Source organism: Oryctolagus cuniculus, chromosome 2 (assembly GCF_964237555.1).
Source record: "Oryctolagus cuniculus chromosome 2, mOryCun1.1, whole genome shotgun sequence".
Lineage (NCBI taxonomy): Eukaryota > Metazoa > Chordata > Mammalia > Lagomorpha > Leporidae > Oryctolagus > Oryctolagus cuniculus.
This window is the reverse complement of record NC_091433.1, coordinates 133775590-133788344: the sequence shown is the minus strand read 5'-3', so window position 1 is coordinate 133788344 and position 12755 is coordinate 133775590. Positions and strand designations below refer to the sequence as shown.

At 44.9% G+C, this 12755-nt stretch overlaps 1 protein-coding gene and 1 non-coding gene across 2 annotated transcripts; both read right to left on the bottom strand.

Annotated features, from left to right (window-relative positions):
* Positions 1-1796: 1796 nt before the first annotated feature.
* Positions 1797-12501, bottom strand: BMP10 (bone morphogenetic protein 10). Its single transcript, XM_002709825.5, has 2 exons — positions 12045-12501; positions 1797-7217 (listed from the first exon to the last, which is right to left on the bottom strand). Exons 1-2 carry the CDS (start codon positions 12376-12378, stop codon positions 6271-6273), a joined length of 1281 nt encoding a protein of 426 aa, XP_002709871.1. The 5' UTR covers positions 12379-12501; the 3' UTR covers positions 1797-6270.
* LOC127490407 (U6 spliceosomal RNA) lies at positions 4879-4980 on the bottom strand. The gene has a single exon (XR_007918369.2). It is a non-coding gene; the product is annotated as a U6 spliceosomal RNA (small nuclear RNA).
* Positions 12502-12755: the final 254 nt, after the last annotated feature.

Here is a 12755-nt window from a genome sequence, read left to right as displayed (position 1 = left end):
CATTCATTCTTTCTCTTACTTTATAGACAAACTTCTCCCCCGCCTTGTGTGTGTGTGTGTGTGTGTGTGTGTGTGTCCCATGCGAATTCAGACTACATGAGCAGAAAAGCAATGGGGGGACAAGGCAGCCGGCACAGCGCTGCCTAGTCCAGGTCGCATCACATGTGCAGAAGGACTGAGGCCCCACGTGTGAGAGACCCCTAAATGGAGCTATTGACAGAGGTGATGAATGGTTTGCTCAAGAAGCCAACATCAAGTCAGAAGAACGGCTTTTCAGGCTATTTTCATCTGGCCCTGGCCTAGTAGGCCAGCCCCTTCTTGGGTGTGGAGCTTGCTTTCCTCTACGACCTTAAACTCTGTCTTATCAGTGCTCACCCAGGGACAAACTGTACTCCCTGATGACCCCTTGCCAGAGCCACAGGACACTGGAGGATTCTCCAGAGAAGAGATGCAGGATGATCATGCAGGAAGGAATGCTAGCTTTCCAGGGGCTGTGCCCTTCACGTCCACCTTCTGCCGTTTAGAACAGGCTGCAGAGCCTGCCGGTCAGCCCTGTTACCCCTGGGTCGGCCAGTCCCACCCAAGTGCTGCCTGTCCATCTGTTTGCACCCAGTTAGGGGGGGCCTGCTGTGCCCGGCCAGTGCTCAGGCACACGCTGCTCATTTTCTGTTGCGGTAAGAAAGCACTTGCGGACTGGGTAGTCAATAGAGAATCAGTCGATTAGCTCAGAGTTCTGGTGGCTGGGAGGCCAGGAGCAAGAGGCACCAGCATCTAGCGAGACTCCTCCTCCTGCATCGCAGCATGGTGGGGGACATCACCCGGCCAGAGGCCCCACTTTTATAACGAAGTCAATCCCACATAATCCGTTAACCCACCAATGGATTAATCCCATCACTTCCTAAAGGCCACTCCTCCAAACACCACTGACAAATGAATTTGGGGATTCCATTTCCAATGTAGGAATTTGGGGGACACATTGGAACCATGGCGCACACCATTGCAGGAACTGGGGACTGGAGGCCAGGAGAGCCACCCGCATGCCAGAGGGGCTGTAATGAAGATGGAGGAGTGGCTTAGCTTCGCCTGCAATGCTCTGAGGTTTATGGACTGGAAAGCTGGGGTGGGGGACCCCAGGAGAGACTTCAGTATCATAGGGGGACTCTCTCACAATTTTGTGTCTATTTGTGTGTCAATTTGTCACCTCTGCAGTGACTTGGCTGAAAATGACCCAGCATTTGTTAAATTGAGTACGCCTGAGGCAGAGCCCACTAAAAACCTAATAGGCGTCCTTTAGAAGATAATGAGGTCCCTTTTCATCACCAGCGTTCGCAGAGAGGATGAGCCCATTGGTGGCCCGTGAGGGCATAGGGGTAACTTCTAAACAGTCCTGCTGAAGCCTGAGGTTCTAACAGGTGCAATCGTCAGATATCAGTGAAATTTTGCCTGCTATTTCCCTCAAGACAATTGTTCTTCATTGGCCTTATTCAGCATTCAAGCAGGAAATATTTCCCATGGACAAAGAGGATTAAATTTCATTTTCGACACTGTGTGTCTCTGGCATTTGTGGGATTTATACCCACTTGTATCAAAAGGGAGGACCAAGTTAAGGCAGGGCGTCATTCTATGGTGAGACCACTTGAAAGCCAAAAACAATGCTTGGTTCCTAAAGACCACTCTCTCCAAATGTAGAGGGAATTGTATTCCATCTGGATAAATTTTGAAGGGGAAATGAAAAAGAAAACAGGAGCGAGTATGAAAAAAAATTCCATCTGAAGAAAAAAATCAGCTGCAAATCATTATCACCAAAATAATTTTCCCATTTTATTCAACAAAATGACTGAATGTACACATTTGGCTTACGCACACAGTGTAAAATATTTGCATCTGTCTTCAGTTCCGCCTAGCGATTACCACATGGATTTGGATGTGGCCAATGAGCAGGTTTTATCCAAGGACACGAACGTGCTTGTGCCAATTTGCAGGTAACCTCTGCCGTGGGATTCTTGGTGGGCACTTGCACATCCGCCTCCCCACGGCCAACAGGCCAGGTGCCACAAAACCAGTGCTCGTGTGTGAGAGACACGCTGAGCACAAGTGGTCATTCCCTGACGGGGTTATTAACTGACCGATACAGTTCCACATGCAGAAACACTTTCTTTTTATTTTGCTGCTACTGTACAATGTGTGAAGTCAAATGTCCATGTTTGGAGACCAGAAAATGCAGAAAATCATAGTGGTGTTTCCTTTCTCACCACACGTGAGCATACAGAACTGCAAAGGGCTCAGTGACCGTGAAAAGATCTACAGTCCTTCAAAGAGAGCAACATCCCTTGTGTGTTACAGATACATGCCAAATTTGCCACACCACTGCTGAGCCTTGGAGTCGGCTGATGGACCGAGTAACAAGGAAAACATAAAAACCATTTATGTGAGCATATCTTTTACTTAAAGAGTATAAATTATAAAGCATACTAAAACAGCAACGGCCCTGAGAAAAGCTCTTAATTTCTCAGACCAAAAATTATACTTGCAGAAAGAGTTTACACAACAAGGCTGCCTTTTCTGGGAATCATTAAATTAACATTTTTGACATTAATAGAGTAAGAGGTCCAATTACAATAGATGTATCCAGTTGGATTTCTGAAGGCAGTGGGTACATTCAGGAGGAACACCTGCTATGTGGGAGTGGGGGGAGGGGCTCCAGTTAGCTACTCATACGTCATTGGTTGAGTAGCAATTCTATTCCCTCACAGCTGGACAGCATTTGCCTCTCAGGATCAAATGACAATGTCAGCTTGTGGAATGACATGACAGTTTATTAGTTCAATATTTTTCTGGAACATCTACACTTCAGATGAAACGGTACTATTTACAAGCCAGTAAATATACTAAGGGATTCACAGCAGGACTACAAGACGCAAATATACAAAGTTATGGCACGCTTACAGCAAGACTCCCTAAAATGCCAGTATGTTTTGATGCCAAAAGAGAGAGATGAAAATACAGGCCATGTACTGTACGTGAGTCATACTCTGGGGAAAGGTACTATGAGACGCACAAAAGCCTATTCTATGCAAGTGGGATCACAAACATAAAAATAAAATATTTGATATTCTACACTATATTACAAAATAAATATATCCATCAATAAATAGTAGGAAGCCTAGAAACTTTTACAATCTGCGTTGGCTGTTGGCTGCCCAAGTCCCTGTACTACAATTTTCCTTCAAAGTCCTTTGGGTTTAGCATTGTCAGTGATGACAATTCTGCCTAAGTATAAAACTGAAGAATTCCACAGCAGAAGGTTTACAGCCAGAGAAAACATTGGCGCGTTCTACCATTTCATAGCTTCATATTAATAAGATGAAACAGAATGGTTCTGGGTGCGCTGATGGGAACGAGGGATAATGCTAATTTTTGTCTTTTCATTTTTTATAAGAAAAAGGGCAAAAAAAGAAAGTGATATGCAGTTTTCCACACTCCCTGTCCATGGGGAAGAAGAAAAGCACAGAAATGCAGGTTAACCTCAGGACCGTGGTAGGAGGAGGAATGTCTGGGGTGTGCAGCCTAACTGCCTAAGGCCTGGGTTTGCACAGCTCTAACAGTAGTGACTATATGTGTTTGAGACAAGGTTTTTCCAGAAGCCTGGCAGAGCCAGCAGCAGGTGTGGTGCGAAGCAGGGGCTGGCACCTGGCTAGCATCCTGGCATTGGTTCAGGTCAGTTGCCATCACATTAGTAGTGTGAAATAGGCCGGGCTGGGAGCCTTCACACCACTGAAATTCATGAACCAGGGCTGTTTCCCACTTGGATGGCTGGCTGTAAAGCATCTACCAGCCCAACACTGTCTTGTATATTTTAGACATAAAATAAATAAGGTTTTTGCCTAAAGATAAATTTTCTAACCAGAAACTCTGCTGTTTAGCTGAGATTTTGCTGTATATCTGTTACAATGTCCTGTAGAAGGAAGAGAAGTACCGTGGGAGTCTGAGTATACACCGTGTACCTTGGAGTATAAAGGATGCACCATGTTCCAGTGAGGGCACTGAGCCAGGATGTCGGAAGCCAGCTACACACCCACACAGACCTGCCTGCCCTCACACACACACTGTGTTATTTGGAGGCTAGTCCACAAATGCATGGTTCTCAGATTGTTAAATGCACAGCCATCTCAAATTGTCCAGCACTGTACGCCCATTGACGGTGAGAATTTCACTCTGCCAGGGGCAACAGATTCTCCAGGGTTTACCCTCTGGACAGACACCAGAGGGATAAGAGATGTAAAGAGCTGAGATCCAAATTTAGCAAAAGGTTTCTAAATTAATTTCCTTACCTCTATTATCTAGCACAACATGAGTTCATAACACTAAAAGCTTTGTAAAAGGAAGGCTGAGAGTTCCCCAGGATTTAAAAAAAAAAAAGTGCAAGACTTGTGAGGGAGCACTCAGAGGGTGAGAGGAGGCGATGTTCTGAAAGGCGCATTCCTCATCCTAGCGGGAACCAGCTGTGCCGCCCGCCTGCAGGTGCTGGACCAGCTTGGGCACTGCTGGCTTCTATTCCTCCCGCTCAAAGCCCTTGACCCTGCAAGGAGGCACCAAGACTAGTGCCAGTCTCAGTGTCCAGCCAGCTGCCAACTACTGGGCAGAGCCACAGGGCCATCCCACCGAGGGCAGATCAGTTCCAAAATGAGCAGACAGCAGAATGGGAAGCTGGGAAAGCTGCAGGGTTTCTATCTTGAAGCCAATCCGGTGTCAACATTCAAGCTGCACTTTCAAGCTATGTCCTTGTGCATCTATTCACTAGTTCATTTATTTAAAAAAAATCTAGACTCAGGTATCCCCCCCTTTTTTTAGCAGTGGAAAACAGGTATCCATTTATTTAAAAATATAGAACACTTCGTGAATTTGCGTGTCATCCTTGTGCAGAGGCCATGCTAACCTTCTCTGTATGGTTCCAATTTTACTATATGTGCTGCCATGTACGTGTTCTTGATGGGCAACATGCCATAAAGGACGTTATTAAAGCCAAATCCAATTAAGTATGGGGGCTAATCTAAAAATTTGATCACTCACTCTTTGCATCTTGAGAGCAAATGCTTTCCAGTGTCCCCTGCAGCCCACAGTGAGGGTAATGAAGGCCAGTGAAGGCAGGGGACACAGGAATGGGAGAAGCACATGAGGCAGCTGAACAAAGACTAAAGAGAGAAAGTGGAATACGGAAATGAGGAAAAGTAGGGGTGCCGGAGCAAGTGAGAGAGACAATGAAGTGAGGAAACTCTTAAGAAGTAAGGAGTTCAGCAAACAGGCCCCTTCTGATTTTTCTCCTCCTTGTCTCATAATTTTGTCTAAAGACGTGATTTTCTAGGTAGAACTGCTTATGATTTTACCAATACATCTGTAAATAACATCCACATGCATCTTTTCCCCTTCTACCCTTCGAACTCCCTCCCACCTCCTATACCCTCTGCAGCAAAAAAAAAAAAAAAAAAAAGGCCGACCCTCAGGGCCGTGCCTCTGGTTCTCCCAGGAACAGATTTCATCCTGAAGCCCCCCCTCACTTCCTTTCTTGACCAGGCCCTGTTCTCTCTTGCACACAGGTCCCTGGAGGATCACTGTTTTCTAGTGTACCTCTGAGGTCACTGCTCCTGAAGCCACTTGCTTCCTGTATCTAGCATGCAGCCTCCTCCCCAGGCCTGCAGCTTGGGGCACCACCAGAACCTCGTCTAACAAAAGCGACACTTACATTCCCAGTAAGTCGTTAGGAAATGCAATACCTCTGAGGATGGTTAAGTTCCTGCTGCAAACGGCTTTGACATAAATCCTACTCAGAAAAGAGATGACTGAGCCCATCCCAGTGACCTTTAATATATACACAGTTGAGTGAGTCATAAGTGTGAGTATATCCTGCCCCTATTTAGAAGCAAAATATGTTCATGAACTCATGTATGTGCTAAGATAGGCAACACAAATATGTGTCTTTTGACACTGAAATTTGCTTAGGGGTCACTGTTTCCAAGTTGGCGTGGAGGATAAGTCATGTGGACTTGCCATTTGTCTTTAGCTAAGGCATTCCCAGGAAATGGCAAGTCCAAAGAAAAATGGATGGAAGGGACTAGACTAACACAAAATATGCATTTCCCACAACAAACCGACCTGTCCATTTCCTAAGGCAACGAGCCTCTGTTATCTGTACACCCTCATTAAATAGTCTCATTAAATAGAACACCAAATATACACATTTACAGTTATTAAATAAGGCACAACCCTCCTCTTCTATCTACAGCCACATTCGGAGACGGCCATGCCTTCATATTTGAACTTGTAGGTGACAACGCCTTTGTCTAAATAGAGGATGGAGATGGGCTCGAGCTTTGTGGGCACACAGCAAGCTTTGGAAGCCTTCTGGGAGTTCTTGAGGTGAACCAAGGCCTGGATAATTGCGTGTTTTGTAGGTGTGAGGTGCTCTGCCAGGGGGTAGTTACAAACACCGCGGCATTCATAGGCTTCATACCCGGGAGGAGCAATGATCCAGGAGTCCCAGCCAATCTCTTTGAAGTCGATGTAGAGCGGGGTCCTCTTGCAGTAGTTGCCTTTGGCGTTCCTCCGGATTCGAGCAGTGGAGTCGTAGATGATGTTCGACCTCATCTGCAGCAATGCCTCTTCCCCAGGCCCCCTGGAAAAGCCATCCACGCTGTCCAGCTCGAGAAGCTGCTCATGGGCAATCATTTCATTCAATTCCTCCTTCCGCTCCTTGTCACTGCTTTGGTCATCAGAAAACACAACAAGCAGAGGGTCATGCTTATTCTGGGCACTGGTGTCTATTTCCAATTGTCCCCTACTGATGTCCTCAGCTTCATTGTGCCTGCTCTCAATGTGGACCTCCAGCTGGTGGGTCGATGAACTTGACTTCTGCCAACGTCTGATGGCATCCGTGACATCAAAAGTCTCCCACTCACTGTTGGTTCCATAGATCTCCCCTGACACTAAAACCAGCAGGCTTCTTTCCCCGTTGTTGTCTCCTTCGCTGTCTCCTTCGCTATCTAGAACTTCAAAAATGGTAATTTTCCGGTCCACTCCATCGTATATTAGGCGATCTCTTTGCACCAGTGTGTACAACCTGAGTTCAGCCATGATGACTTCTTCATGGTGAGGGATGGACACATTGAAGAGAAGAGGGTATTTTCGGAGTCCATTAAAACTGGCTGGTTGAGAGAACAGATCTGAAATGAAAAGAGAATTGCAAAGATAAGATTTGCAACAGGTGTTTTTATATTTCTGTAATAAGAAGGCCTGCCCATGTAGGAAGCTTGATACAGACAGAATGAGAATTTCAACAAAAACAAACACAATGTTGGCATTCTATGACGCAGAAAATTCTGAAATGTCAAGGGTAGAATCCTAAACTAAGTGAAGTGCCCACGACTAAGGTGGAAAACAGCTGCCTGACGGATGGAGGAAAAACTCACTCTCCCTGCTTGAGAATCCTAAAGCCCATAACTTACAGAACTCAAAGGGACCTTGGAGATTGGGTGGACAAGTCCCCAATTTCTCTAACCAGTAAAGAACCATCAAATGGGATGTATGCTGGTTGTTCTTTCCTTGAAATTTTCCTAGATGGGGACATGAAGGCTTTTCATGTTTGAGTTTATGGGGAGGAGATCCCCATATAGATGTCTTCCTGAAAGTCTTCTTTTAAGGTTGGGGGTTAGTAAACTATGACCCATAGGCCAAATTGGATCTGCCATCTATTTTTAGAAATAAAGTCTTTTTGGAGCGAGCCCACTTGTTTGTTTATATAGTGTCTGTGGCTACCTTTGCACCATAGTGGCACAGTTAGTCACAACAGAGAACATACGGCCAGCACAGCCTAAATTATTTGCTATCTGCGTGGCTCTTAACGGAAAGAGTTTGCTGACCTCTACTCTAGACCACAAATCCTGACAAGGACAATGCAACAGCAACGCAACATAAAGCAAAGAGACCACAGTCGCTGTTTTTTGGATATATGGCTCTCTGTGAGTTGGAATGAGGGGAAATGATTCTTGGGGGGAAACTGGTTGCATTAGTTTTGTGCCCCTAGCACCTGGCATGGAGTTTGACACATCCAAATACTTGAGAATGTTTATGAAACAAATTTTCAAAAGTTCTCTAATCTTAGAAGTATACCTCCAAATACAATAACGTTGACTTCCTACCTGAGAGTCTTACAGGGAGTGCAAAGCTCCTGTACACTTGCCTCAGGTATTATATGTCTCCAAGAAACCCTGGGGACATCTATCATCAGATTATAAAAGGATTCTGCAACATAAAGATGCTAAGGACCTCCAAGTGAGGGGTTCTCAGACATCTTTAGCAGCATATTTTCAATTGTAAACCAAATTGATTATTTTAGTGGGCCCCTGCTCCATATTATACTCTTTCAATATTTGTCTTTAGCCTGTTCTGATATTTTAGAATTGTTGCTTCCTTTAGACTTGTCCTAGTGGTATCTGAAGGGATTGGGTCCAGGACCCTCAGCAGATACCAACATCTGCAGATGCTCAAGTCTCCTAAATAACATGGTATAGTATTTGCATATAACATACACACATCCTCTTGAATACTTTAAATCATCTATGGATTACTTATAATACCTCATGACATGTAAATAGTTGTATTGTTTAGGGAACATGTCATTTTTTTCTGAATATTTTAAATCCATGGTTGGTTGAATCTGTGGGCCTGGAACTCAAGATACTGAGGGCTGACTGATTTCACGGGATTCTGGGTACCACCTAAAATCATTTTTCACACTGCTACTGGGAAATGCCAACTTGCAGAGTGACAGAATGCATTTAAACTCACCTGCGTGGCTCTCAAGCCTTAACCTACTGGTCCAGCAGTAGCTTTCATTCACCCTCTACAGTGCATGGAACACGGCAATTGCTTGATTCATATTTGTTGATAAACTGAATGGATTTATAAGCCCGTGTGTTTTGATTTCTCCACCACAATTTTCTGTTCTTTGAAGTTTCGTATGTGTTCTATGACCTTGGAAAACCCTCTCCCCTCACCTCTGCCCACCCCGTTCTAACTCCTTGCTGGAGCACCACCCCTTTCTCACCTCTCTGTCTGGAAGCTCACGTGCCTCTGAGTCCCTGGAGCACTTTGTTTCTTTGGCCCTTGTCACTTGCATCCTTGTGCTTCAATTCTCTGTCTATGAGTGGATCTTCCCAACTATCCTGGTGGCACCGAGAGCAATCAGCATTGCCCAAACTCCCTTCCATGTCTGTCTGACCTTGATGCTTTAGACAGAGGCAGTGCCTTACAGTATGGATTAGTTGATGGTTTTGGGCATCAGGCCAACTCAGTTTTTGAGTGTGGCATATGTTCTTCATACACCATCAAGCTCTTGGATAAGAAATAGAAGCACCTTGGAAGTTGTCCCCTCACTGTAAGAATAAAGGAGCTTTGACTTCCCCTGGACAAGGAACATGAGCTTACCAAAAACTAGAGAGTATGCAGGTTATTCCACCCATGAGAAAAATGCAAAATAAAATTCACTGTTTCAAGAGGAAGGAATTACAAAGGCAAACAAGGACACTTTTGGTGGTCATGGATATGTTCCCTATTTTGATTTCAGTGAATGTTCACATTTGTCAAAACCTGTCAAAGCAGCACTTCTTTAAGTATGGGGTTTTTTGATTTTTCAATTATACCTTAATTAAGAGGTTCTTTTTAAATAATTTCCCTGCGCAGTTCTGTGCATGTGCAAAGGCAGTAAGTAATAGATGGAAGAGCTACATTTCCAGGGAAGAGAATTAGCATTTGTTGACAAGTTCTTCATACCAAGTGCCTTGCAAACATGGTCTTCTTTGCTTTCTATAGTGGTCCATAATGCAGGTATGGATCCTCTGTTCATTTTGCACTAGAAGCAACAGAGCCTCCAAGCAGAGAGCTGACTGCCCGCTGGAGAGGGGAGGACACAGAGGGGTTGGAATTGAGGGCATGCGCTGTCCACCTGGAGACGGCACTTATTTTCCCCAGACGAGTTGGAGTTGGAGTTGGAGATTTTTTGGTCTTTGGCTCTTAGGGGCTGCACTGAGCAGTCCAGAATAGTCAGAAGAGACATAATAGCAGCCAGCAGGACCATCTCTGGGAAGAGGTGCGAGTCCTCCAGCTCTGCATCTTCTCCCAAAGGCTGGGGAGGGTGCAGCCACGGGCTGTCCCCTGAGAGACATGCTACTGCCCCCACTGGTTGCCAGTGATATCATGCTGGGTAAATTCTACATCCTGACCTGGGTCATCCAAATCCTCCACAGAGAACTGAGACATGAAAATGTTCCTGTTTTTCTGGGGTACGCCAACATTTTCTCACCCCACTCTGAACCAGACACCTGGGTTCGGTGCCAGGCAGTGTCAGGCAAGGCTCCCACAAAAGGAGGTGGCTCCATCTCAATGCACTTCTATGTCCAAACGGGGTCTATGTTCCCAACTTGTTATTTCCCCCAGAGATAAGTCACTAAGGAAGAAACTTGATGATGGACTACATTGTATTTTATTTTTGTTTATTTATTTGGAGGGCAGAGAGATAAAACTCCCACCTGCTGGTTCATTCCCCACATATGCCCACAATGGCAGGTACTGAGCCAGGCCACATTCAGGAACTGGGAGCTCAAGCCAGGTCTCTCTAATGGGTGGCAGGGATCCAATAACTGGGGCTACCACCGCTGCCCCCCAGAGTCTGCATCAGCAGGAAGCTGGAGTCAGGAGTAAGGGCTGGGACTCAAACCCACCCAGGCGTCTTAACCACTAGGCTAACAGCCCACTCCTGGTTGATTAAATGTTGAAGTCTAATGATGTCCTAGGAACTAAGGAATATCTACTCAACATTTGCTTTGATGCCTAGAATACTAAGTAAGCTGTTAATAATCACCAAAGTTTGGTCAGCACTTTATAGCAAATGGAGCGCTTTCTTTCCCATAACTATTTCTGAACTACTCAGCTGTATTATGTAGTTACTATGATCACTGCTTTACGGATAAGGAAATTGGGACCTAGTGAAAGGAAGCTAATTATCTACCACCACTACTAAGTCAACCAGCTCTCAAAATTCCAAAGCCTGCATCCTATCTCTGCCACTGCCCTTTTACTCGCAAGAACATCTGGCCAACATCAATCAAAAAACAAAAGAAAACAAAAAAACCCACCTCTTTTATATCTGCTTAATGACTATAAAAGCATAACTGGTAAGTATTAAAGAGTTAGTTTCGCCTCTACCACGGATATTAGATTTATTGCCTTTTGGGTTTCTAGCAATGGATTAAATGAAGGATTAACTTTCCAGCGCATCAGATTTCATTACTGAATTTAAATATCTGAAAGGAGAAAACACACTTCTTACACCAATAATTTAAAGCTTCTGCATTACTCCTAACAAACATACAGAAATGCTAAACTGGATCATTAATTAAGCTATGCACAATTCCCAGAAACTATAAACAGTGTTCCAAGGAAGGCCATGACACATCAAACACAACACAGCTTTAAAAAAAATCACTAAAATATCTTTTCATCTTGTATGAATGTTTTAAAGAAAGGTCACAAAGTGGAAACTTATCCAAAGTTTGAATAAAACACAAATCTCAACTTTCCATTTTCATTATTTTTCTTTCTAAGTAGAAGTTGGCAAATTTTGTAGACAAAGAAAAGCCAAACTGCGAATTGAAGTGCCTCTGGAAAATGACAAAGAGCCAACAGCAGACCAATATTATGTTTTTTAATACTTGATGGCCAAATTAAAGTTTCAAAGACTCAGGATGCCAAAATGATAGACACATTGTGACTTTGGATTAAAAGATGTTTTTAACTACCCTCTGGGGTCCTGAAATGACCATGCAAACGGTATGCATCAAACTCTGCATTGTTTTTGTGAATCTTTCTGCACACATTCTTATGCAGATAGAGTCGCCCTGATCCACATCATTCCCAGGCATTGTAAGTCTACTTCTCACTCCTTGTAAAAAGAAGATTGAAGCCAAAGTTGATCTGCAAAAAGGTGAGCTCACCTTCATTCTTGAAACTCCTGATGATGTTGGCAGAGGGCATGGAGGTGCGATCCGTGGCGAACTTGTTGTAGAGTTCCAGCATGTACTCAGGCGGGTCGACCTTGGCGGACTCCTGCGTAGGAATGTCGGACAGGTTCAGCGTCTTGAGAAACTCATCCTTCATGCTCTGGAGCAGCGTGTTAAAGTCCACACCGTCTTGCTCCGAGAAGACATCCTCGAAGAGGGGCATGTCTTCCTCCAGAGGCGACTGCTCCAGGCCCATGATGGGGCTCCCAGCCACGGAGTGAGCCACCAGGCAGAAGACAGCGCACAGCCCGAGCACCGGAGAACCCATGACTCCGCTCAAGGCCCCGGAGCAACCCAGGAAGGTCTAGCTCTCCTGGGCTCTAAGTGGCAGTTTTATCTTGCCGAGCGAGCGTAAATGTCTCGTGTCACTGGAGACAAGTTTGGAAACTCTTCCCCTCTCTCCCCCTCCCCCGACCACTCTTCCCCTCGGCGAAAGTCAGGTTGCAATAATTGGATAACAAAATCCCCTGTAGGGGCCTAGCCTTTCTTATCTCCCCAGTGTAAACTTGTGCACCAGATTTTGTTTCTATCTTGCGATCCCTTTTTCTTTTAATGAGCATTTTGTAAACATTTCCACATTCTGACACTGGTGGAGAGATAGGACAATTTTCTCCACAAAGACTCTCTCCTCTTCCTTCCAGTTCA